At 41.1% G+C, this 26638-nt stretch overlaps 1 protein-coding gene across 1 annotated transcript in view; it reads right to left on the bottom strand.

The window, feature by feature from the left end:
• thsd7ba (thrombospondin, type I, domain containing 7Ba) overlaps positions 1–26638 on the bottom strand; it is a 901507-nt gene that overhangs the window by 523819 nt on the left and 351050 nt on the right. Inside the window, exon 7 of the mRNA XM_043694069.1 lies at positions 12797–12966. Within this exon, the coding sequence (XP_043550004.1) occupies positions 12797–12966 (170 nt within the window). The remainder of the gene's footprint in view (positions 1–12796; positions 12967–26638) is intronic.

Below are 26638 nucleotides of genomic sequence, written 5' to 3'. Positions count from 1 at the left end.
ATCTCATTAAAGCCTTTTACAACTGCAACAACACATCCCTGATCCTACATCTCATGCTCTTTATGGTCAATTCATTTCACAAGAGATCAAGAAATGGTTGGAGGCACTGGATACTGCAAAGGTTATGGTTCCTGACAACATTCAAGTAAGAATACTGAAAACTTGAATTCCACAACTTGCCATGCCATTAGCCAAGTTAATCCGGTATAATGATACCACTCGTGTCTACCCAACATTGTGGAAAAATTCACAGACATCTCCTGTACATAATAAAGCAGAGCAAATTCAACCTGACCAATTACCACTCTCACAGTTTACTCACTATCATCAATAAAGTGATGGAAGGTGTGAACCGTGCTTACATGCAGCACTTATTCAATCACAGTCTTCTCAATACTGTCAGGGACATTCCCTCCTTGGTCTGAATCTGAACAACAGAACTGAATTCCCAATAGTGAGGTGACAGTGACTGGTCTTAATCTCAAGGTTGCATTTGACCAAATATGGCATCAAGAAGCTCTAACAGAAAACTGGAGTTACTGGCAATTCAGGGCAAAATTATTTCAAGTTACACCTGGAACAAAGAAATGCAGTTGGAGGAGTTCAGTCAGCTCAGCTCCAGGTGGTGTTCCTCAGAGTAGAGTCCGAGGCCTAACCATCTTCAGCTGTTCAATGAACTTCCTTCTATCATAAGGTCAGATGTGGGGAAGTTTGTTGATGACAGTACAACATTCAGCCCTCTTTGCAATTCCTCAGAGACGAAAAGGAGTCTGTGTCCAAATGTAGCAAGACCTGAACAGTATCCAGGTTTGGGCTAAGAAGTGGCAAGTAATGTTTATGTCACACAAATATCGGGCAATGACTATTTCCAACAATGGAGAATATAACCATCACACCTTGATATTCAATGACAATTCCATTACTTAATTCCTCACTATCATCCTGGAGGCTAACTATTGACCAGAAACTGCACTGGACTAGTCCTATAAATATTGTCACTGCAAGAACAGGTCAATGGCGAGGAATCTTGCCATGAGCAACTCACATCCTGTCTTCCCAAATTCTGTCCACCATCTCCAAGCAGCAAGTCACAAGTGTGATGGAATACTCCCCATTTGCCTGGATGGGCACAACCCCAACAACTCTGAAGAAGCTTTACATCATCCAAGTCAATGCAGCCTGCTTGATTGGTAGTTTAGATCAGAGTGGTGCTGGAAAAGCACAGCAGGTCAGGCAACATCCAAGGAGCAGGAAAATCGACGTTTCAGGCAAAAGCCCTTCATCAGGAATAGAGGCAGGAAGCCTCCAGTGTGGAGCCATTCTGTTTTCTTTATTTACCCTACCAAAATGCAACATCTCAAATTTATCCATTTTGAAATTTATTTGCCAGTTAAATACTCGTTCTGCATGTTTAGCAATCCCATGTTAGCTGTCTTCTGGAATTTGATCTAATCCATTAATTTTGAAATTGTACTTCCAATTCCCACGTCTAAATTGTTTAAATCGGTAGTAAATTACAATGACCCTATTCCTGATGAAGGGCTTTTGCCCGAAACGTCAATTTTCCTGCTCCTCGGATGCTGCCTGACCTGCTGTGCTTTTCCACCACCACTCTGATCTAAACTCTGGTTTCCAGTATCTGCAGTCCTCACTTTTGCCGTGCTTGATTGGTATCACATCCACAAAAATTAATGCCCTCCATCGACTCTCAATAACAGCAGTGTGTACTATCAACAAGATGCACTGCAGAAATTCATCAAGGATTCTTAGACATCATCTTCCAAATCTATGATCACATTCATGTAGAAAGATAAGGGCAGCAAATGCATGGGAACACCACTATCTGCAAGTTTCTTCTAAATCATTCACCATCCTGACTTGGAATTATATCACTGTTCCTTCACTGTAACTGGGTCAACACGATAAATCATTCTTAGTTTCTATTCATAATAGCCACTTTTGACACGATTATTCCAAATGTCAAATGAGATGTCCATGTAATCCTGGTCAGAATAAATAACCCAGAAAACTGAGTGGAATGCTCATCTTGATGGCTAATACCTACCTGTGCATAAAAAGATGGGGATCTCTGCTCCATCCTTTAGAATTGTCCACTTAGACTGGGCTGCGGCTTCTAGTGTTGAAAATCGTGAAAACCATGAAACACTAAGTCAATTATTTTGGTTTCAGTTCCAGGCGCTTATTATAAGAACCATATAAGATATTTGTATGTATCCTGGAAAGATTTTAAGAGACCTCTGAGTGTTTGTGGGAAAGAAGCTCATTTTTCAACAATCTGTTGATTTTTTTTAAAGAGGTTACTGAGTTGACAAATGAACATTGTCCAAGACATGTAAGGTATTTGAATTTTTAAAATGGCCTTTGACAGTATTAGAAGTAGACAAATCTACACAGAGGCCACTGGGAAAAAGAGGACAGATCTTTGGTGAAAAAGGATGTCTTGCATTTCTGTAAGCATAATGTTGTGATTAATGGCAGCAGTTCTGCACGGAGATGATTTACTTGTGGAGAGTAAATCTCCTGCAGAGATTTGTGATAGCCCCATTACTGTCCAAAAGCAGTGCTAATGATTTTGAGGAAAGTGATGAGGAACCTGTGGGCAGACTCGTAAATGACACAAAGATGTTTGGGGATAAAGCTATGGCTGAGAAAACTCAGCCTACACAATCAAAACTAATTGCAATGGGAAAGGGCCCTGTGAATAAAGGATTACAATTAATGTTGAAAAATGTAATATAATGCACCTGGGGGGGGGGAGGATAAAAGCCCATGAAAATGTTCAGAGCAGAGCTGCAGGTAAATAAATTGGTGAAAATGTTTTAGTTCTCACAATGGCTGGATTTTTTTCCACCAGAAATGTTATCCTTGCCAGGATTAGTTAGTTTGTGTCCGTTTGAATAAGATAAATCAAGGGTAATTAGGGGTGATGAGTACAAGATAGTTAAGCGTGGAATCTTGTTAAATGTTAGAGAGGATCAAAGCAGTCCTCAGTCCAGGGAGCACAAAACTGGCACTGTGCTAGATCAACCTTACACCTGCACCATACATCAGCAACTTACATGACAAACTTACTACACATGCAGCAAGCAAGCAGACAATCTGTAGGAGGCTAGTCCCCATTGAAGACCATGGAGGTGCCTATCAGGTGATCCTGGCACAGTAAGTCAAGAGCAGCTTCCCATGCGAATTCAGGCAATGACTCACAGTTAAGCTTTCATTCGAAGTCAGTGGTTCCATGTCTCTGTAGTCGAGGGAGTGCATACGGTTAGACTTTGGCTCCATAGCATCACATTCAGGGGATGAAGCCATGTGGTTGGGTAGAACCATACAACAGTGTGTGGACACATCTTTTTTTCACTCTTTCATGGGATAGGCCAACATTTATTTCTAATCCCTAATTGCCCAGGGCACAGTTAAGACTTAACCACATTGTTGCAAATCTGGAGCCACATGAATGTCAGACCAGTTAAGGATGGCAGTTTCCTTCCTAAAGGACATGAGCGAACAAGATGGGGTTTTCCTGACAACTGACAATGGATTTCTGGTCATCATTCCATATTTTTATTGAATTCAAATTTCACCATCTGCCATAGTGATTCCACCGCAAGGCTGCACACGTCCCCTGCAAGCTTACTCAGGTGTGTGTCAGTGGAGACAGTGGGCCATCATCAGATCAGTCCAATAGTCCATTCAGTAAGAAGAAAATGAGAGAGGGAGGTCAAGTGCAGCAGGACTGAGCCTCAGCAGTGTACTGTTCTGAAAAGGGGCATGTAGACTCTGGACAAGGGCATTGTATAATTGTGAAGGTGGGGGGCAGCAGGATTTGCAAGAGCAGATGCAGTGGGGGTGGCACAGTGGCTCAGTGGTTAGCACTGCTGCCTCACAGTGCCAAGAACCTGGGATTAAATCCAGCCTCGGGCAATTGTCTGTGTGGAGTTTGCACATTTTCCACGTGTCTGCGTGGGTTTCCTCCCACAATCCAAAAATATACAGATTAGGCACATTGCCCATAATGTTCAGGGATGTGTCAGTTAGGTGCATTAGTCAGGGGTAAATGTTGGGGAATGGGTTTGGGTGGGATGCTCTTCAGAGGGTTGTGTGAACTTGTTGGGCCAAAGGACCTGTTTCCACACTTTAGGAATTTTATGATTCAGTAAAGCATGGCTGAGAAGGATGTAATGCCAGAGTGGGAGTCATCCAAGTCAGAAACATTTGAAGGCATGCAGAGTGACTGGTGTGGCATACTGCAAGGATGGGGGATAGAGTGAGTGATGAAAGAAATTACATGCAATAATGAGAGTCACAGAACTTGAGCCTTAGTTGAAGGTGCATCTGGTAGCAGACATAGATTGTGTGTGAGGTAGCAGAGAAAAGAGTGTGACTTACCTCAGGAAATGGAGAAAGTGATTTCTACATTTCTGGCCATTCCTCTGCATCAGGGAGATGGTGATGATTTGAATGATGATCTCAGTCTAGGCTGCAACCTCCTCCTCCAGTCCACCAGGAAAAGGATGTCTCTCCTTTGCAGCACTATGTCCAGCAGGACCTCCAGGTCCCTGTTAGAGAACCATGGGGCCATCATCCCCTTTCCATCACACTCAAGTTCTGTCCATCAACATACAGGGCAGCTTCATAATGCCAGCGCTCATCCAGGTACATAGCAGCCTTCTAAGGGTTGTACAGATTTACAGGATCCCTGTCTTTCAACAGATATCCACTGAGTAGAAAGATGTACCAGGAATGTCACATAGTAGATGAGGCAGAAACTGCATAAGGGAGACACCACAGGGACTAAGTATGTAATAGCAGAGATTTATGAAAGGGAAATAATAGTTCTACTGGAATTCTTTGAGACTGTAACTCGATGAGTTGATAAGGGGAGAAGATGAAGGAACTGAGGACATTCTGGCTATGTTTGCAGATGATACAAAGATAGGTAGAGGGATAGGCAATATTGAGGAAGCAGGGAGGCTGCAGAAAGATTTGGACAATGTAGGAAAGTGGGCAAAGAAGTGGCAGATGGAGTACAACATGGGTAAGTGTGAGGTCATGCACCTTGGAAAGAAGATGAGAAGCATGGATTATTTTCTAAATGGGGAGAAAATTCAGAAGTCTTAACTGCAAAGAAACTTGGGAGTTCTAGTCCAGGATTCTCTCAAGGTAAACTTGCAGGTTGAATCAGTAGTTAGGAAGGCAAATGCAATGTTGGCATTTTTTTTTAGATGACTTGAATATAAAAGCAGGGATGTACTTCTGAGGCTCTATAAGGGTCTGGTCAGACACATTTGGAGTGTTGTGTGTGATGTACAGGCCCTGGAGTGGGTTCAGAAGAGGTTCATGAGACTAAACCCAGAAATGAAAAGTTTAACATATGAGGAACGTTTGAGGACTCTGGATCTATATTCGATGGAGTTTAGAAGGATGAGGGAGGATCTAATTGAAACTTGCAGAATACTGAATGGCCTGGACAGAACGATGTTGGGGAGATGTTTCCATTGGTAAGAGAGACTAGGACCCGAGGGTACAGCCTTAGAGTAAAGGAGAATGGAGATAAGGAGAAACCTCTTCAGCCAGAGAGCGATGAATCTATGGAATTCACTGTCACAGAAGGCTGTGAAGGCTAGGTCATTTAATATATTTAAGACAGAGATAGACAGGTTCTTGATTGTCAATGGGATCAAGCATTATAGGGAGAAAGCAAGAGAATAGGGTTGAGAAACTTTCAGCCATGATTGAATGGTGGAGCAGACTTGATTGGCTGGATGGCGTGATTTCTGCTCCTATATCTTATGGTCTTATGGGAGCCCATGGATATGATTTATTTTGAATTTCACAAGGTGGTGGTGAGCTGCCTTCTTGAACTGCTGTAGTCCAAATTCTGTAGGTTGATCCACAATGCCCCTAAGGAGGGAGTTCCTGGATTTTGACCCATCGACTTTCACCAAAGTCCCAAATAAGAGATTAGTATGTAAAACTAAAGCACATGGGATTAGGGGCGGTGTATTGAAATTTGTAGAGAACTGATAGGCAGATAGGAAATAAACAGTAGGAATAAGCAAGTCTTTTCCACATGGCTGACAGTGGCTAGTGGGATACCAGAGTGATCAGTGCTCGGATCCCAGCTACTCACAATATCTATCATTTTTAAGGGAATATACCAGGCTGTCCAGAAAAAAAAAGTCTTCTTGAATATAGCACATTATTCAACTTCTGCTGCCAACATTTAGCTCCACTAATTGCCCTTGTGAAGATAGGGGTCAGAGTTCTTGTTGAACAGCTGCAGTATTAGCAATGCTGTTATACCCATAAGGAAGTACTCCAGCTAACTATACTTCTGGACAAACCAGATCCCAGAATGAAGCCTAGCTTGCTGGATCTTTCATTTATTTTAATTATTGTGGTGGTCAATTGCTGAAGCATAATTACATAAGGCTAAGAGTTTCTTTGATATATTACACAGAAGGTAAAAACAAAAAGAAAGGACAGGCATGCCAATTTATATAGATAGAGAAGACTGTTCAAAACATTTTAAATCACCCAGCAAAATAAGTTTCAAACTGTTTCCCAACACCATCACTTTACAGTAATTCAAATCCAGAGAAATTATACTTGGATATCAAAACTATAAGGTTTGACTTAACAGATTCTCCCTAGCTTCTGACCTGTGAGCTATGCAATATTCTTATATGAGTGCTTACCAAACTGAGAGTTTCTGCTTTTTCAGCCTCTAATAGCCTTCAGATTTAAAACCAAACAATTCTGGTCTGAAAGTTGCAATCCCAACGAATTTGGTAACTTATTTCCTTAATTGCTCTGAATAAACTCCTTACTGGGTGAGGGATTGTGCTTGCATCTGAACCCACAGGTCTCTTTTGAACTGCCTGAAAAATATTAAATCACTGGGTTTCCCAAGTTAAATACAGCCTTTGAATTTCCTCACAAAAAAATCTTTATTAACTCATGGGACATAGGTGTCACTGGATTGCCAGCATTTATTGCCCATCCCTATTTGCCCTTGAGAAGGTGGTGGGGTGCTGCCTTCTTGAATTGCTGAGTCCAAATGCTGTGGATTGACCCACAATTCCCTTGGGGAAGGAGTTCCTAGCTTTTGACAAATCGACAATGAAGGAACGGTGATATATTCCCAAACAGCAAGTGATAGACAGAGCTAAACAATTCCACAATTGATGGATTAGATCTAAGCTCTCTTGTCCTGCCACATCCAGTTGTGAATTGTGATGGGCAATTAAGCAGCTCACTAGAGGAGAAGGCTCCATAAATATCCCCATCCTCAATGATGGAAGAGCTCAAGACATCAGTGCAACAAATAAGGCATTTGCAGCAATTTTCAGCCAGAAGTACCAAGTGGACAATACATGTTGGACTCCTCCAGTGCTCCCCAACATCACAGATACCAGACTTCAGCCAATTCTATTTGCTGTATGTGTATCAGGAAACAGTTGGAAACACTGGATACTGCAAAGATTATGGGCTATGACCATGTTCTGGCAATAGTACTGAAGACATGTGCTTGAGAACTTGCCACTCCCCGAGCCAAACTCTGTTATAGTTATAACAGTGGCACCTGCACAATATGGAAAATTTACCAGGTATGTCCTGGGCGTACAAAGCCAGACAAATCCAACCCAGTCAATTGCCACCCCAACAGTCTACTCTCGATCATCAGTAGAATAATGGAAGGTGTTATCAACAGTGCTACCAAGAAGCACCTGCTCAGCAATAGCCTGCTCAGCGATGTCCAGTTTGGGCTCTGCCAGGACCACTCGATTCTAAACCTCATTACAGCCTTGATTCAAACCTGAGGTGACTTGACAGTTACAGACTTTGACACGAAGGCCACAATCCCCTGAGCGTTCCATCACGGAGCCCTAGCAAAACTTGAAACAATGGGTATTGAGGCAAACCCTCTGTTGGTAGGATTCATACCTGGTACATGGGAAAATGGTTGTTGTTCTTGGAGGTCAGTCATCTCAGTTCCAGGACATCTCTATAGGAGTTCCTCAGAGTAGTGTCCTAGGACCAACCATATTTATCTGCTTCAAAGACCTTCCTTCTATTGTAAAGTCAAAAGTGGGGATGTTCACCAATGATTTCAAAATTTTCAGCACCAACCCCTCCAATACTAAAGCAGTCCATGCAAGATCTGGACAACATCCAGGTTTAGGCTGACAGGTGGAAAGTAACATTCATGTCACACCAATGACCATTTCCATTAAGAGTCAAACAACCTAATCAGCATGCCTCAACATTCACTAATGTTACTATCAATAACTCTGCCACTATCAATATCCCTGGGGCCACCATTGACCAGAAACTCCTCACCATATAAATATAGTGGCTATATGAGCAGGTCAGAGGCTAAAAACACTACTGCAAATAACTCATCTCCTGACTGTCTAAAGCCTGTCCATCATGTGCAAGGCCCAAGTTAGGATGGGTGCAGCTCCAATAATACTCAAGAAACTTGACCCCTTCCAGGACGAGGTTGCCTGCTTGATTGGCACAATATCTACAAGTATCCACTCCCTTCACAACCAATGCTCAGTAGCAGCAGTGTGTACAGTCTACAAGATGCATTAGAGAAATTTACCAAAGATCCTAAGACAGCACTTTTCAAACCAATAACTACTTCCACCTGGAAGGTCTCAGGCAGCAGGCATATGGGAACAACACCACCTGCAAGTCACCTATCATCCTGACTTGGAAATTTATTGTTATTCATTGGTCCAGATCTTGGGGCACTTGATCATGGACTGCTTCAGTATCTGAGGAGTCACAAATGTTGCTGAACATTGTGTATTTGTGATGGAGGGAAGATCATTGATGAAGCAGCTGAGATGGTTTGGCCCAAGACTCTACCCTGAGGAACTCCTGCAGAGATGTCCTGAAGCATGAGAAATTAATCACCTCCGATGTTTATACTACCTGTCATAAACCCGAGAGCAAAATCAATTTGCCATTAATGTTTTTGAGACTTTCCAGTAAGCCTCTGACATACTGGATTAGGTCATTGTTCTGGAAGGACTGTTATATCTTATTTTTATTTTTAAAACATATCTTCACAAAAGCAACCAGCACACATCTATAACTAATTAAAACTCTAAAAATAATATTTGTTTAAATGAATAATACACTTTTTGAAATATCTCTTCATCAAGTCACCAATTATTTACATGTGCCCTAACCAGCCAGCTTAGGGCTAGTCCCTGCAATGAGGAGATTCTCTGAATCTCCTATTTATTTTTGTCAGCCAGAGCTCCCTGATTGGCGCAGGTTAACAACCTCAGTCAAGGATCACATAGAGAATGATATCCACCTGGCCCACGTTCCAATCACCACATCTTTCATTACAGAAAAAAAAGAGTTCTAGAGGTCGGAACCAGTGAGAGTGAAGGGATTTCTATCACTCTCTTGAATTGTCTTGCAGATGGTGAACAGCTTTAGGAATGCCTGATTGAAGGGTTTATGTCTGAAACATCGATTCTCCTACTCCTCGGATGCTGCAAACTTGCTGTGCTTTTCCAGCACCACACTCTCGACCATCATCACGTTCAAATAGGTGGCACGGTGGCTCAGTGGTAAGCACTGCTGCGTTACAGCACCAGGGACCCGGGTTCGATTCCCGCCTCAGATGACTGTCTGTGTGGAGTTTGCATATTCTCCCCATGTCTGCGTGGGTTTCCTCCCATAGTCTGAAGATGTGCAGGTCAAGTGAATTGACCATGCTAAATTGCCCATAGTGATAGGTGTATTAGTCAGGGAAATAGGTCTGGGTGGGTTACTCTTTGGAGGGTCGGTATGGACTTGTTGGGCTGAAGAGCCTGTTTCCATACTGTAGGGAGTCGAATCAAATGACTGTAGCACCAGCTGGTCAGAAGTATTGATTTATCCTAATTTACACACCAACATCCTTCAGATCAAAGTAGAAGCAAGGTTCTTAATAGAAAAGCTTATGGCCCCATTTTCAAACAGCAGTATTATCCACTTCTTCTGAATAAATATTTGGAACAACCAAAGAATGGTAAAGCGTGGTCAGTGACAAGGTAACACAAAAGCATACAAGTCAGTTCTGCTATAACGCATGTTTCTTCAACGCAAATTGGCTTTAACGCGTTTGAAGAATTTAGACCATTATTTGTAGAACGCAAACTTTCTTTACTGTATTGGCTATAATGTTGTTCTGGCCCTGTTAGTTTAAATGACACTGCTATTGCATGATTTTCTTTTAATGCAAGGTCACACAGAATGGAACTATCACATTATATCAGAACTGACCGTACTTTGTCAAGTGAACACACGCAAAGAAATCATGGTTTCAAGTTGGAAACTGAGTTTGCATCAATTCGAAAAATCACAAGCTCAAATCATCTCTCTCAGTAACACAGCAGGTCAAATGGTTGTATAGTAACAATGCATATCTGTTGGACGACAACGCAAATCGGAATATGAGATGCTGAGAGCAAGCAGATCAGTGTGTTTCAAGGATGGTGATTGTGAGGATGGGATTTCACTTTCTGATGAAAAACTGTGACATTGGTTTGTCTCATAGACCTGACCATGTGGAACCCCAAGTCGCAAGCTGTGGATCTCAAATTCATAGATCTGTTACCAACAGCTTTCATATCACAATTATTTCTGAACTTGGTGAAAGTGGACATGCTGAAGAAATGGCTCAAAGTTTGTATACATACTGTTTAGGATGGTTTAATTTAAAGTGTTAATTTAGTTTTAGTTTTAGAAGGGAAAAAATATCCGGTGTTCAATTGTTCAGTATTTTTGTGTGATTACAGCAAAATGAAAATTAAATTGAAACAAGAAGCTGTAAACATGAAAGTAAACATTTTAGAAGCATTGTAAATGCTTCTGCTCAGTCATAGAGGCTGATTTGTCATCACTACGTTACTCAAAGATATAAAGAACAGCATAGTTTAATTGTGAATAATATCTCAACTTCAAAAATGAAAAATACTTACTAATATGAATTTTAACTATCTGAGGAAATTAATATACCAGGATTTCTATTCCTGACCAAGGCTGTACTATCTTTTAAAAGGTACTTGAACTTCATCAAGTCAGGTACATCAAACATAAAGTCTGTGAGAGCATTTCCCAATGGTGAACTATTAAAGTGATTATTAAAGTGATTATTTCCCTGATACACCATTAATATGTCTTCAACTTTAGTTGGTTCATAAATCATATTGATAAAATTCACCGTGATCCTCGCACAACCTCAAAGAAATGCAAGGAAAATATTCTAAGTTATATTAGTAATTTATATCACTGACTGGTAGTTAAGTTCTCAGAATTGAAGGGTACCTTTTAAAAATTTGGCACCAGTCTTAATCACACCTGTTAAAATGTATGCAATTTTATTACCTACGTTATGGAAACAGGCCATTTGGCCCAACAAGTCCACACCAACCCTGTGAAGAGTAACCCACCCAGATCCTATATTTACTACTGACCAATGCACATAACACTATAGGCAATTTAGCACAGCCAATTAACCTAACCTGCACATCTTGAGACTCTGGGAGGAAACCCACACAGACACAGGGAGAATGTGCAAACTCTACACAGACAGACAGTCACCCAAGCAGGAATTGAACCGAGATACTGTAAGGCAGCAGTACTAGCCACTGGGTCACTATGTCTCCCTAATAACGTCAGTGAAATCACACCTTACTTTGAATTGGATTGCTTCTGTAATATTTCTGTAAAAATGTTTATGGTGCTGAGTTAAGAGACTGCATTAAAAGCTTTTTTCTCATGACTGTTAATTGCAATCTGCAAAGAGTGAACAGTAAAAATGAGCAGCCGAGCAAAAAAGTAGAAAATTATACTCAGAATGAAAGACAGGAACAAACAGGTCGATAGGTTAGTCAGTGGATGAAGACTCATGAAGAACATGGATATAGGGTATTCACTTCCAAGTGTGAAAATCAGAATTATTGCTGAACTGGTATATTTTATGGGAACATTAGTATGATGTACAAGGTGAGAGAATGAGAAAACACAGCACAGTGTTTCAAATAGTGGAACCAGCATTACAAGAATTCACAAGTATTTGTTCATACTTTAACTCGATATGTAAATAAAGTGCCTTCCCTGAAGCAATGTGACAAAGAAACATCTAATCTTTTCCTTCATTCCCTGAACACTTTGAATTTAGCACCAATTTCTCTATTTCTATTTGCAAAAAATTTTACATTATGTTCCAGATGGAAAATAAATGTGACTGTATCTTGAAACATATAAACAGTTTACATTTCCCAGAGGAACAGAAGTTGCTGTAGCATACATTACTTGCAATTCCTAGCATTGCCATTTAGTATTCGATTGTATTGCTTCATATAAGACAGTGTTGAATTGTACTTGTGCTGCTCACCATTATACTACTGGCACAAACTGAGTCAGTAAATTCTGGCGGAAGTCAGTTACTGGAACATGTAAGATTTTATCTATTGATAATATGTAGTTTAGTATTTTAAGTGATAGGATGTCTAAGATACATAACATTAACTAGGAAGCTCACTAGTATAGACATCACAATTTATACAACCGTGTGAAACTACTGAGCAGGAAAAGACCAGCTCATCTATTTATCCTGCTCAACTCCCAAATGGCTGAAACATCACGATGAAACCTGACCACCTTCTCAAAACAGCCCCAACACGTGACCTCCCAAGGTAATTTAGCAGAAAAAGTTTATATTACTACAAATAGGAAGACTTCAGCACGATTACAATACCTTCTTTTAAATGTTGTTTGTTAACTTCGCCTGTTTTCTGTGCACAATAAACCTCTCGTGTCTGAATGCCACCTCCGCACAAGGTTGATTCATTGCTTCTGCGTCGGTCTTGTTGACTGAGTAGAGGCTTCACCTGGCACTCATTCCAGTCAGTGGTTTTCCAAACATACCTAATGGAGAATGAAAGCAGCATATGGTTTCTTTCCTTCTAATTGTAGATCTCCATACATCAGAAATTTCACTGGAAAAAAAATCAAAAATTGGCACCACTTACATTTACACTCATTGATTCATAAAAGAGCTTGACTCAAAATTTGTCAATATCAAGCCCATTGTATAGATCAACTTATTCTGTCCATACATAAAAGGAAACATTGGAAACTAATCATGCTTCAAGTTTAACTAATAAGCAAAAGATGTTTAAGATCTTTGAATAAATCCTGAATAACATCAAACTTTTTAGCTGAATATTAATGTGAAGATCTTACTCTGCGGATACAATGAATTCAGAAATGTACACACATTTCACATTTTAAATTATAAATTACTAGAAACAGCTCTCAGAATAATTTGCTGAAGATATTTAAAATGACGAGTGGGACATTTAATGTTCTAGTGAGTTCAATTGAGGCAATGGAGAAAATGGTCAGAGTTAAGCTGCTGACTATTTTAAGTCAACATAACAGTCTGTGTATTCATCTTACTCATTTACACAGCTTGAGAACAGTAAATATTCATATTCCTTCAACATTTAGCTTCATCACAGGAAACAATGAGATGTTTCATTTTGAGAAAGATGAACTACCTGGAGCGAAAACTGGACTTGCTTTCCTATGGAGAAGATTGCAGCCCCAAGCAATGTAACATTACAGAAAAATATTAAATGAAGTGAAGAGGGAATAATTTTTTACTTCCCTGACCTATCAAAAACACACACCTAAGAAATGAAGGAGCCAAAGGGAATAAAGGTCATCCTTGACATTTGAGTGCAAACTTTTAAAATAATCACTGCACAACTAATATTTTCTAAAATATCTTAGGAACAGGAATAGGCTATTTTGGCCCCTTGAGCCTGTCTGCCACTAAATTAACTCATTGATCTGTATTTTAACTACATTTATCTACTGTTGTTCCATATCCCTTGGTATGGTTACCCAACAAAAATCTATCAACCTTAGACTTGACAATTTAAATCCACATACTTTTGAGACAGCGAGTTCCAGATTGTCGCAACTGTGTGTGAAAATGTGTTTCCCAGGTCAATATATCCTTCTGAAGGCAGAGAAGGGGGTCTAGGTAGGCATCACCAAATGTCAGTAATTTGTGAACAATAATATCTAATTAATTTAGCATCTCTATAGCTGCCAGCTTCTCACCTACAAAATAAATATTCTAATTTTGGGTGGCACGGTGGCACAGTGGTTAGCACTGCTGCCTCACAGCGCCGGAGACCTGGGTTCAATTCCCGCCTCAGGCGACTGACTGTGTGGAGTTTGCACGTTCTCCCCGTGTCTGCGTAGGTTTCCTCCGGGTGCTCCGGTTTCCTCCCACAGTCCAAAGATGTGCAGGTCAGGTGAATTGGCCATGCTAAATTGCCCGTAGTGTTAGGTAAGGGGTAAATGTAGGGGTATGGGTGGGTTGCGCTTCGGCGGGTCGGTGTGGACTTGTTGGGCCGAAGGGCCTGTTTCCACACTGTAATGTAATGTAATCTAATGTAATCTAATCTAATCTAATTTGTCCTTCTCAGATCCAAAGTGGATGATCTCATGTCTCCAAACTGAAATCCAAGTTTCTTCTCACTCGGTTTCTTTGTAACTTTCATCTCCATTCAAATAACTTATCATGCTTCCTAAATTAGTGCCACATACAAAATTGCATTTATATTTATTTTTACTTGCATCCAAGATAATGTATGTAGAGAAAACCTGAAGCAAACAATTCATTGGATTCAAGCCCCTCAGCATCAAACATAACTTTCTTTCTAAAACTTTCCAAATTTATCTTTTAGGTTTGATCTTAATATTTTATCCTGTCCTCACACTAACTGAAAGGAAATACTAATTTATCAAATCTTTAGTTTCCTTATAACCAGTTGTAGACTTACATATTTAGTAGATCCTTATTCCTGTTTACTATTCTCTATCTCTTCTTCCATTTATAAAACATTTGTTCAGAGTTCCATGCACAATCTATCACGTCTACAGTGTTCCACTTCCTATACATCTGCCAACCTTGTTATTTGAGCTGTTGTGAGAGTCCAAATTTTGCAATTTTAAACTGTCAGTGTTAACCATCCATACTACTCTGAAACTGACAGCAGCTTCTGGCACCTGCAAATAAATGCAAAAATTGCTGTCAGTAATTCCCTACTCCTCTGCAGGATGCTTTTGTTGATGTCCTCTTTGATTAAAATCTTAGAAAATGTTAGAGTTTATATTAACTTTCTCTTTTTACATAATTAATTTTGACATAAAAACCTGTGAAAAAGTTATGCTTTGTTGAATGAACTGAAACTGGGCTCTTGTTAGTCTGCTGTCGTAATGATTATTGAACAACCTCTTTTCCACTGTTAAGCTCATTTTTATATTTTTGGATAGTCTGTTTTCATTATGCTTTCAATAAAAATTAAAAGATTTTTAAAATAATAAGAAATATTTTGTTAAAGTTTTATCTTAGGCCCTGTCTGAATGTTCCAGTCTTTATTTTGCTCTCTTTACAATGTTTGAATTTGGAGAATAATTGCTTTCTTTGATTTCCTGGTTTACTACAATGTATTTTTTTGAAGCAACTCACTGCTTGATCTGTTCATGCATTTCATTGTTGCAGGATATCAGAGATCCTTTATGGCTGATGTCAAAAGGAAATTAATCTTAGAAAAGATTTGCCATTTCAAGCAAATATATGTCGAGTATTTGCAGATAAAAGGTATCACCAGTGGCTAGACGATGATTGCTGCTGAGCAACCCTGTACCATTTGAAGACAATAGAATTTCCCAGCTTTCTCACCAAGAATCCATGCCACTGTCATAGATTAACTAGGTTATTTATCTCAGATGCTACTTTTGTGATGTTGGGAACTGGTTGGTTATTGTGCTTGTTTTATAGTCTACTGCGGCTAGATTTTAAAAAATAATACATTAGATTTGCAAGTCTTTTAAACATTGAGGAAATTAACTTCCATCTCTCCTCTTGATAGCCAATGCACTTCCTAACATTCAAGCATCACTGCTCAGAGGAAAATTTGAAATGTGCAGTGAAAGTACTCATTTATTCTGGGAAGTTTTGCTCATCAACACAGGATTAAGTACAGATGTCACTAATGATTTAAAGAGTTGCATCAAACAGTATTTCATAATAAAAGAGCATTTCATGGATTCTTAATGACAATAATGAGATTTTACGATACAACTGTTATGCAGACTAAATATGCTTTACCCCTTTTTGTTTTCTTAATTTGTCTCAAACAAATATTATTCATAATACCAAGATATTAGGCAAAGTTAAGTCCCACCATATCCGTGGTGTTATATGACACTTAGCAAGATAATACCTGAAACTCCAATGACATGTACTCAGTTATCTCCTTGTTTGTCAACTATGCACCATAGTCTGTTATTTAGTTATAAAACTTATCATCCAAAGTCTGAGGCAAAAATCCAATACTGAGCATGTACCTTAGATTTGAACATTGCAAAGGTAATAGTTAAGCTGCCAGCAAGCAGTATTCAAGCCAGAGTTTTTGAAACTGAACCAGCAAATAAACCCCCATCACTTCCCCACCTTCCAAATGAAATATAAATAAAAATTTGCCTTTATATATCACCTTTGATGATCATCAACATCTAGAATGAAATTTAGTTCTTAAACTTTTGAGTTAGCGATGAAAATGCTGCCAACTGAACCACATGTCACACCACTTTGGTGAACAACAAATAAAACCTGGCAGTTTTGCAGTAAAGTTGTAACATGCTGTATTTTTACAGAAACAAAATAGGCCTCAAGGTGCAGTCATTAAAGAAACATCAACAGCACTGTAATGTCAAAATATTTTTCTTAGACTGTAAGTCAATTCTTCATTTCACACAATTCTACCTACATATAATTCATGAGGAGAGCCAAGTAAGCAAAGGAGCATTTCCTTGAGCAAAAGATGGCACAACTCTGACAGTGTAAATAACAAAGTAGACGGGCAGGAGTCTGGAAGAACACAGCAAGCCAGGTAGCATCAGGAGGTGCAGAAGTCGACGTTTCGGGTGTAGTGCTTCTTCAGGACTGTGGGTGGATGTGGGAGAGCTGCAGATTAAGGGGGAGGTGGGGGCTAGGTGGTGAGGTGGGGATAGGTGAAGACAGTAGAGGTAAGATCTGGCTGGTCAAAGGGAGAGATGAATCTGGTTGGTGGCAGGAAACAGTGGTAGGACAGGGAAGGGGCTTGGAAGGGAGTTGGGAAATGGAGAGGAAGGTTATTCAAAATTGGAGAACTCGATGCTGAGTTCTCTGAGCTGTAGGATGCCCAAGCGGAAGATAAGGTGTTTTTGCTCCACTGTGATTTGTTTTGGCAATGGAGGAGGCCAAGGATGGTCATGTCGGGAAGGGAGAATTGTTAGGGGGAATTGAAATGGGCAGTGACTGCGAGGCCTGGTCGGCCCCTGAAACCCGGTGGCAGTGCTCGGTGATCCATTCCCTAAGTTTACATTCAGTCTCCCCGATGTAGAGAAGACCACATCGGGAGCAACTGATGCAAAAAACTAGGTTGGAAGAGAGACAGGTGAACCTCTGTCTCACCTGGATGGACTGTTGGGGCCCTGAATGAAGGTGAGGGTGGTGGTGTTGCATCTTTTCTGGTTGCAGGGGAAGGTACCTGGGAGTTTGCTAGCATGGGTGGCATGAACCAAGGACTGTCAGAGGAAATGGTCCTTCCAGAGGGCAGAGAGTGGTGGGGAGGAGAAGATGTTCTTGGTGGACGGGTCTGTTTGGAATTGATGGATGTTTTTGAGGATGATGCATTCGATGTGGAAACTGGTGGGGTGGTAGGTGAGGACAAGGGTCCATGTCTTTATTGCACTGGAGGGGAGCATTTAGAGCAGTGGTACGCAGAATAGAAGTGGTGCAGCGGATGGTGGTCTGGATGATGGAGGGAGGAAATGCTCATTGTTCAAAATAGGTGGACATCTGGGATGCCCACGAGTGGAATGTCGCCTTGCCTGAGCAGATGCGACAGAGACGGAGGAATTGGGAGAATGGGATGGAGTTCTTGCAGGATACTGAATGGGAGGAGATATAGTCCAGGTAGATGTGGGAGTCTGTAGGTTTGTAGTAGACGTCCATTGGAGATTGTTGCCAAAGATGGAAATGGTGAGGTCAAGAAAGGGGAGGGAGGTGTCCAAGATGGACCAAGTGAATTTGAGGTGCGGTGGAATTTGTGAGTGAAGTTGATGAACTGCTCATGCAAATGTCATGAAAACAACTCATAACCATGAATTACTTACAGATATATGAAAGTTTTAATTATGTGTCTTTTAAAAGGATATACAAGCCAAAAGATGGCTAAGAATATAAGTTGCACTGATATCAGGAAGAATTATGGAAGATCATACCTGAAGAGAGTCAAGTGAACTTCAGACAGTGGTATTTCAAAGGGAAAGTTCATGTGATTTATGCCCCCACAATGTGGACATGATATGAGTTGAAGGAAATGCAATTCTGCACAAAAGACATGTTTGTGTTTTACCCATTTCGGAATATATATGAAAGAGGGTTAAAAACCAACTTTAAGCCGTGAGCTTAAGTTCCACTGCGCTACGGTTTGCTAATGAAGAGGCACAACTGAGAAATTCCACTAGATACTATTGAGCGTACGGATAAAATAAGGTGTCTTTGATTGCTGTATACAACTCAACAATAAAGTGACTGTTAAAGGAAACTAGATAAACTTTTTAGCTACCTGCACAACCTAGAAAATCCAAAAAGCCACTCAACTTCCAAAGTCAGTACTGCAGAATTATCCACCATAACATCTGCAATGTTTTACAAACTATTTGTCATGAACAAGACAAAAACGAATCATATATTCCTTACAATTTACATACTTATAATATTTTAGTCGCTAATGAACACATGTTTTGTTTAACTCAAGAAAGCAGGGTTAAATTGACTCCTTTTAAAACATAACATGCTTGGGCTGGGTAAGGATCTCCATAACAAGGTTCCTTTTTGAAATTAACCTAATTGCAACCAACCCAGAGAGGGATTGAGTAGAGAAGAGAGGGCAGTTCAGTCTTTCTAACTTGGAAGCATAGCCATTTGGGGGTATGCCGTCCTGGATAATAATGACTTGGGATCCTTCCCAGCGAAATATAGAACCAGTAGACAATCTCCATAATAAATGCAAAGTGACGTAATGACTCTTAAGAAATTGTTGCTTGTGACAACAATATAAATGGTGCCCAAAATTGATATCAGACTTACCAGTTAAAGAAATCATTGCAGATGCTCATACAAGCAATTTGTGGTATTTGACATCTAAGAAGAAATGTTATTAGTTTCCTTAACTTTATTTGGAAACATCTTTCAGCCACATATCACAGGAAATACTGTACTTATGTTGAAGTGAAATGTATGTATTGTATGTAAGAAAAGCTACAGTTAAGCCCTGACTTTGAGAAAGTTTAAAACAAGCAGCAGCACTATCACTGTTTTACCTCTCTATTAAATTACTTCAAAAGAAGTAGAAAGAAAGACAAGAGGTTAAACAAACCAGGCTTTTAACTTTCCAGAATATATTTTACATTACTGTATAAAGTTAAAATTTATCTGATTGTCCTTTAAAGCAGATCAAGTGAAAATGAAAAAGATTAGCTCTGTTGTTCTAAAGCAATCAAGTTGAACTAATATCCAGAAGATTTTATAGGCATGTTTAACTGAAATGCCAGCCATGAAAGACATTTGTTTGGCAAATAACTCGTTCATAAATGCTTGGGTTTTTATTGTGAGTCTTAAATTTATTCCAGGATCTATTGACCTTCAAAATATCTCACAATAAATAATTATATCCAAAAGTTCGGATCCTACAGTCTCAGTTGACGTTCAGATTTGTTATTCCAGTGCATCCCTGGTGATGCATTTTGATTGCTTCTGCTATTATATGCAAGGGATGACTAATTGGTAGGGATATATATTATTTGAGCCCGTAACTTTTAAGATTGTGAAGAGCATATTACAAAAACTCCATAGTCTTTGAGAATTTTCAATTCACCATTCACAATCATTAGAACTTGAATTGGGTTCTAGCATTGACTGATAACAAATAAAACCAACTTCAACTACAGATTTTCAAAACACTAAGGTGACCATAAATTACAAGTCATGAAAAATATAAAGAAACTTGCATTTATACAAAATCTTTGATAACTTCAAAATGGTCCAAAGCAGTTTACAACCAATTAAGTGTTTTTGAACTGTAATTTCAGGATATCAAAGACATATTGTGAATGCAAATTATGTAATCCTTTCTTAAACGGAAAGATTTGGACTTGTATATTTTGTGATCTAAGGACAACTTAAGCTGTTTCGTACCTAGCCAATAAAGTATTTAGTATGTATAGTCACTGTTGGAAAGGCAGCAAATGTAGCAGCAAATGTGTGCAGAGAAAATCCTATAAACAGCAAGTTACTAAAGGCCAGTTCACCTGCTCTAGAAGTTTTGGTTGTGGGATATATATTGAACAAAACATTGGGATGAGCTCTTCTCTCTTGTTCAAAATATTGCCATGCAGTTTCAAAATTCATACTGGTTAGCAAGCAAAATGATTGTGATAGATTCCAAGTTAAAATATTAGTGCAATATTAGTAAGTTTAGACAAAAACAGAAATTGTTAGAATATTTCACCAGGTCTGGCAGCACCTGTGGAGAGAAATCAGAGTTAATGTTTCTGGTCTAGTGACCCATTTTCAGTAATTAGTAATTTTAGATATGTTCAAAATAATGAGTATAGTCAATCAAACAAGAGGTTTCATGAAAAGCACACAAAAGGCATGGACACAACTACAACAGGGAATGCTCTCCTAAAGGGAAAATGAATTTAAATTACTGGGCATTTAACTAACTTGCAATTATATAAAAATTATTCCTGAGTGTGAAATACTTGCTTTCCAGAAAATATAAAATAAAGCAAGAAAAAGTGATTCATTCTTATTCACCTACAAGATTAGCTTCACCACATCATCTTTCTCAGAAATTTCAACTAATTATAAGTTAACAATACAACAGAAATACCTGAATTCTAGCTTATCAGGAGGGGGATGGTCAGTGGTCAGTGGGCATGATGCAGAGCGGGAACAGCCAGCAGTTGGCAGGTGGAGTGCAGATAGGGAACAGCCAGAGATTGGTGGGCGCAGTGCACAGTGGGAATAGCTAACAGTTGGCGGGTGTGATGCAGAGGGGGATCAACCAGTGGTTGGCGGGTGTGGTGCAGAGTGGAAATAGCTAGTAGTTGGTGGGTGCAGTGCAGAGTGGGAATAGCTAGCAGTTGGTGGGTGTGGTGCAGAGGGGGAATAGCCAGCGGTTGGTGTGTTTGGTGCAGAGTGGGAATAGCCAGTGGTTGGTGTGTGTGGTGCAGAGTGGGAATAGCCAGTAGTTGGTGGGTGCAGTGCAGAGGGGGAATAGCCAGCAGTTGGTGGGTGCAGTGCAGAGGGGGAATAGCCAGCAGTTGGTGGGGGTGGTGCAGAATGGGAATAGCCAGCGGTTGGTGAGTGCAGTGCAGAGAGGGAATAGCCAGCGGTTGGTGGGTGCAGTGCAGAGGGGGTATAGCCAGCGGTTGGTGGGTGCAGTGCAGAGGGGGTATAGCCAGCGGTTGGTGGGCGTGGTGCAGAGTGGGAATAGCTAGTAGTTGGTGGGTGTGGTGCAGTGGGGAATAGCCAGCGGTTGGTGGGTGCAGTGCAGAAGTGGAATAGCCAGCGGTCAGTGGTGCACTGCAGAGTGGGAATAGCCAGCAGTTGGTGGGTGTGGTGCAGAGTGGGAATAGCCAGCGGTTGGTGGGTGTGGTGCAGAAGGGGAATAGCCAGCGGTTGGTGGGTGCAGTGCAGAGGGGGAACAGCCAACAGTTGGTGGGTGTGGTGCAGAGTGGGAATAGCCACTGGTTGGTGGGTGTGGTGCAGAGTGGGAATAGCCAGTGGTTGATGGGTGTGGTGCAGAGGGGGAATCGCTAATGGTTGGCCAGTGTGGTACAGAGTGGGATTAGCTGACGGTTGGCGGGTGTGGTGCAGTGTGGGAATAGCCAGCGGTTGGCAGGTGTAGTGCAGTGTGGGATTAGCTGACGGTTGGCGGGTGTGGTGCAGTGTGGGAATAGCCAGCGGTTGGCACGTGTGGTGCAGTGTGGGAATAGCCAGCGGTTGGCGGGTGTGGTGCAGAGTGGGAACAGCCAGCGGTTGGTGGGCATGGTATGGGTTGACCAACAGGCGATGGGCCTGGAGTGGTCGGCCTCTCACAGATGGTGGTCAGTGGCTTGCGAGTCTAGTTGTGGTCGGCCAGTGCGGGAGAGACCAAGACCCAGTCCAAAGGGGTAGCCATGGGCACCCATATAGGCCCCAGCTATGCCTGTCTCTTTGTTGGCTACGTAGAACAGTCCATTTTCCGTAGTTACACCGGCACCACTCCCCACCTCTTCCTCCGCTACATTGATGACTGCATTGGCACCACCTCGTGCTCCCGTGAGGAGGTTGAGCAATTCATCAACTTCACCAACACATTCCACCCTGACCTTAAATTTACCTGGACCATCTCTGACACCTCCCTCCCCTTCCTGGACCTCTCCATCTCCATTAATGACGACGGACTTGACACTGACATTTTTTACAAACCCACCTCTTCCCACAGCGACCTGGATTACACCTCTTCCCACCCTATCTCCTCAAAAATGCCACCCTGTATTCCCAATTCCTCAGCCTCCGCCGTATCTGCTCCCAGGAGGACCAGTTCCACCACAGCACACACCAGATGGCCTCCTTCTTTAGAGACTGCAATTTCCCTTCCCACGTGGTTAAAGATGCCCTCCAATGTATCTCGTCCACATCCCGCACCTCCGCCCTCAGACCCCACCCCTCCAACCATAACAAGGACAGAACCCCCCCGGTGCTCATCTTCCACCCTACCAACCTTCGCATAAATCAAATCATCCGCTGTAATTTCCGCCACCTCCAAATGGACCCCACCACCAGGGATATATTTCCCTCCCCACACCTTTCCACCTTCCGCAAAGACCATTCCCTCCGTGACTACCTGGTCAGGTCCACGCCCCGCAACAACCCACCTTCTCCTGCCACCGCAGGAATTGCAAAAACTGCACCCACACTCCTCCCTCACCTCTATTCAAGGCCCCAACGGAGCCTTCCACATCCATCAAAGTTTTACCTGCACATCCACTAATATCATTTATTGTATCTGTTGCTCCCGATGAGGTCTCCTCTACATTGGGGAGACTGGATGCCTCCTAGCAGAGCACTTTAGGGAACATCTCCGGGACACCCGCACGAATCAACCTCACCGCCCTGTGTCCCAACATTTCAACTCCCCCTGCCACTCTGCCGAGAACATGGATGTCCTGGGCCTCCTTCACCGCCGCTTCCTCACCACCCGACGCCTGGAGGAAGAATGCCTCATCTTCCGCCTCGGAACACTTCAACCCCAGGGCATCAATGTGGACTTCACCAGTTTCCTCATTTCCCCTTCCCCCACCTCATCCCAGTTCCAAACTTCCAGATCAGCACTGTCCCCATTGATTTGTCCTGACTTGTCATTTATCTCTCCACCCTGCAGGCACTCTGCCTCTATTCCTGATGAAGGGCTTTTGCCTGAAATGTCGATTTTCCTGCTCCTCGGATGCTGCCTGAACCACTGTGCTTTTCCAGCACCACTCTAATCCAGAATCTGGTTTCCAGCATCTGCAGTTATTGTTTTTACCACGTGTGGAAAACCCCCAGCGTGGAGTGACTGCAGGCTATATGGGGATTGTAATGTTTATCTTTTAAATTTATTTCTTTGTTTTCCCAATTTATACTATGAAGAACTGTAATGTAGAACTTTTGGCTTATTTACTTGTTTCTCTATTTTTGTACCTAATCTATTTAGATTCCATTCCCTACAGCGTGGAAACAGGCCCTTCGGCCCAACAAGTCCACACCAACCTTCCAAAGAGCAACCCACCCAGACCCATTCCCCTACATCTAATACTACAGGCAATTTAGCATGGCCAATTCACCTAACCTGCACATCTTTGGATTGTGGGAGGAAACCAGAGCACCCGGAGGAAACCCACGCAGACACAGGGAGAATGTGCAAACTCCATACAGACAGTTGCCTGAGACGGGAATTGAACCCAGGTCCCTGGGGCTGTGAGGCAGCAGTGCTAACCACTGAACCACTGTGCTGCCCTAAACCACCGTACCTAAGATTTGTAACTGGATGCCTTATACCTAAGATGGCCCTGCATATGGCAACATTGCACACATTTCACTGTACGACTGTACCTTTCTTCTTGAGCACACATGACATTAAAATCTAATTATCCTAATGTGTATTATGATTTATATTTGAAAGCATTAAAATATTATGCATATCATTCAGAATTACAAAACTGTATGTTTGTCCTTTATTAATGATGGTCCCAGTGATTGATGAGATGGATAACTGGAATTAACTACAACATGAATTTTGCTGATGCTTTATCATGTTTGAATGCGTTTCCCAATTGAGCTCGTATTAACAAGTTATGGCATTAAAAACATACAAAGTTAAAACCGCAGCAGTCAAGATTGCATGGCAAGTTAAAAAGTGTAAGAAATTTTAGATTGTTTATTGTTGAAGTTGAGGCTGTAATTAACTCAACTTTGGTTCAGTAGACCTGACACTGACTGGAACTACCTCAGGCACTTGGAAAATGTGTGAAGTATACTAATGATATTCTAGCTTTCTGAATATACTACGCTACATTGAGTGCAGTTCAAAACTTTCTGGACAAACAAAAAATACTTGTATACTCCAAAACAATATTTTGTATTGTCAGTCTGTTCATCTGAATTGCCTATTTTGAGCATTATTTTTAGATAGGCAGGGGACAGACTGCAAGTTACTACAACAAAATTATGTTGATTTCATTACAATCATTGGTCACTCAGTATGGGGGTGATTGCAAATCAACTAAAAGGAAGCTTCTTGTGGTTTATGCCCATAATGGTATCATGCATGAGCAGACAAAGAAGAAAAAAATGAACATAACCTTCCCTTGCCAGCTGCACACTATAAAATATATTGGATAAGAGTGTGATTTTCTAGCAGCAATTTCATCTCAGGATTCAGATGATGGCTACAAATTGTTTGAGCTTCCTTCTGGTGGCTTATGCAACATCTAAATTGTTCAATGAATAGCACATCTGGTAATCACTTCCACACATTAATTATTGTCTTCACTTACTTCTATTTACTTTTCTGGGACCAATCATTAGATACAGCAATCACTCTTTCACTGATACATCCTCATGACATTGAAGTAACCTTTGGGCTCATATGATTATATTTATTAAAGATGATTACATATCTCTTCAACACAACAAATCAGTACTTCCCACTCCCTCCTCAGAATCATGTTTGATTTATAACTGTCCAGTTGAGCTACCTTGTAGAATATTCAATTTTAATCTGAAAATTACCTGAAAATAGAAAAAAAAGCCTTTTTTTGGCTGGAATCACAGAATCATTATGGTACAGAAGGAGTTAAGTCAGCCCACCATGCCTGCACAGACTCTTCAAACAAGCATCACTACCTTGTGCCAATCTCCTGCTATTTTCATATACCCTTGCATATACCATTTCTATCCAAACAATCATCTAACATCTTTTTGAATGCCTCAATTCAACCTATTTCCACCACACTTCCATTCAGTACATTCCATACCCTAACTACCTGAACTAAGTGAAAAAGGTTTAAAGGTTTTCCCCACATCACCTTTGCTTCTTTTTCAGATCACTTTAAATCCATGTCCCCTCATCCTTGTTTCCCTCCCTAGTTATCCTATCCAACCTGCCCTCGATTTTGAAAGCCCCTATCAAATTCCTCTGGTAGGTATAGGGAATGCTGGATGACTAAATAAATTGAGGGTTTGGTTAGGAAAAAGAAGAAAGCATATGTCAGGTACAGACAGGATAGATCAAGTGAATCCTTAGAAGAATATAAAGAAAGTAGGAGTATACTTAAGAGGGAAATCAGAAGGGCAAAACAGGGACATGAGATAGCTTTGGCAAATAGAATTAAGGAGAATCCAAAGGGGTTTTACAAATATATTAAGGACAAAAAGGTAACTAGGGAGAGAATAGGGCCCCTCAAAGATCAGCAAGGTGGCCTTTGTATGGAGCCACAGAAAATGGGGGAGATAGTAAATGAATATTTTGCATCTGTATTTACTGTGGAAAAGGATATGGAAGACATAGACTGTAGGGAAATAGATGGTGACATCTTGCAAAATGTCCAGATTACAGAGGAGGAAGTGCTGGATGTCTTGAAACGGTTAAAGGTGGATAACTCCCCTGGACCTGATCAGATGTACCCGAGAACTCTGTGGGAAGCTAGAGAAGTGATTGCTGGGCCTCTTGCTGAGATATTTGTGTCATCGATAATCACAGGTGAGGTGCCAGAAGACTGGAAGTTGGCAAACGTGGTGCCACTGTTTAAGAAGGGCGGTAAAAACAAGCCAGGGAACTATAGACCGGTGAGCCTGACCTTGGTGGTGGGCAAGTTGTTGGAGGGAATCCTGAGGGACAGGATGTACATGTATTTGGAAAGGCAAGGACTGATT

Source organism: Chiloscyllium plagiosum, chromosome 7 (genome assembly GCF_004010195.1).
Source record: "Chiloscyllium plagiosum isolate BGI_BamShark_2017 chromosome 7, ASM401019v2, whole genome shotgun sequence".
In the NCBI taxonomy this organism is placed as follows: domain Eukaryota; kingdom Metazoa; phylum Chordata; class Chondrichthyes; order Orectolobiformes; family Hemiscylliidae; genus Chiloscyllium; species Chiloscyllium plagiosum.
Note: the sequence above shows the minus strand (reverse complement) of the source record. Positions and strands in the feature narration are given on the sequence as shown.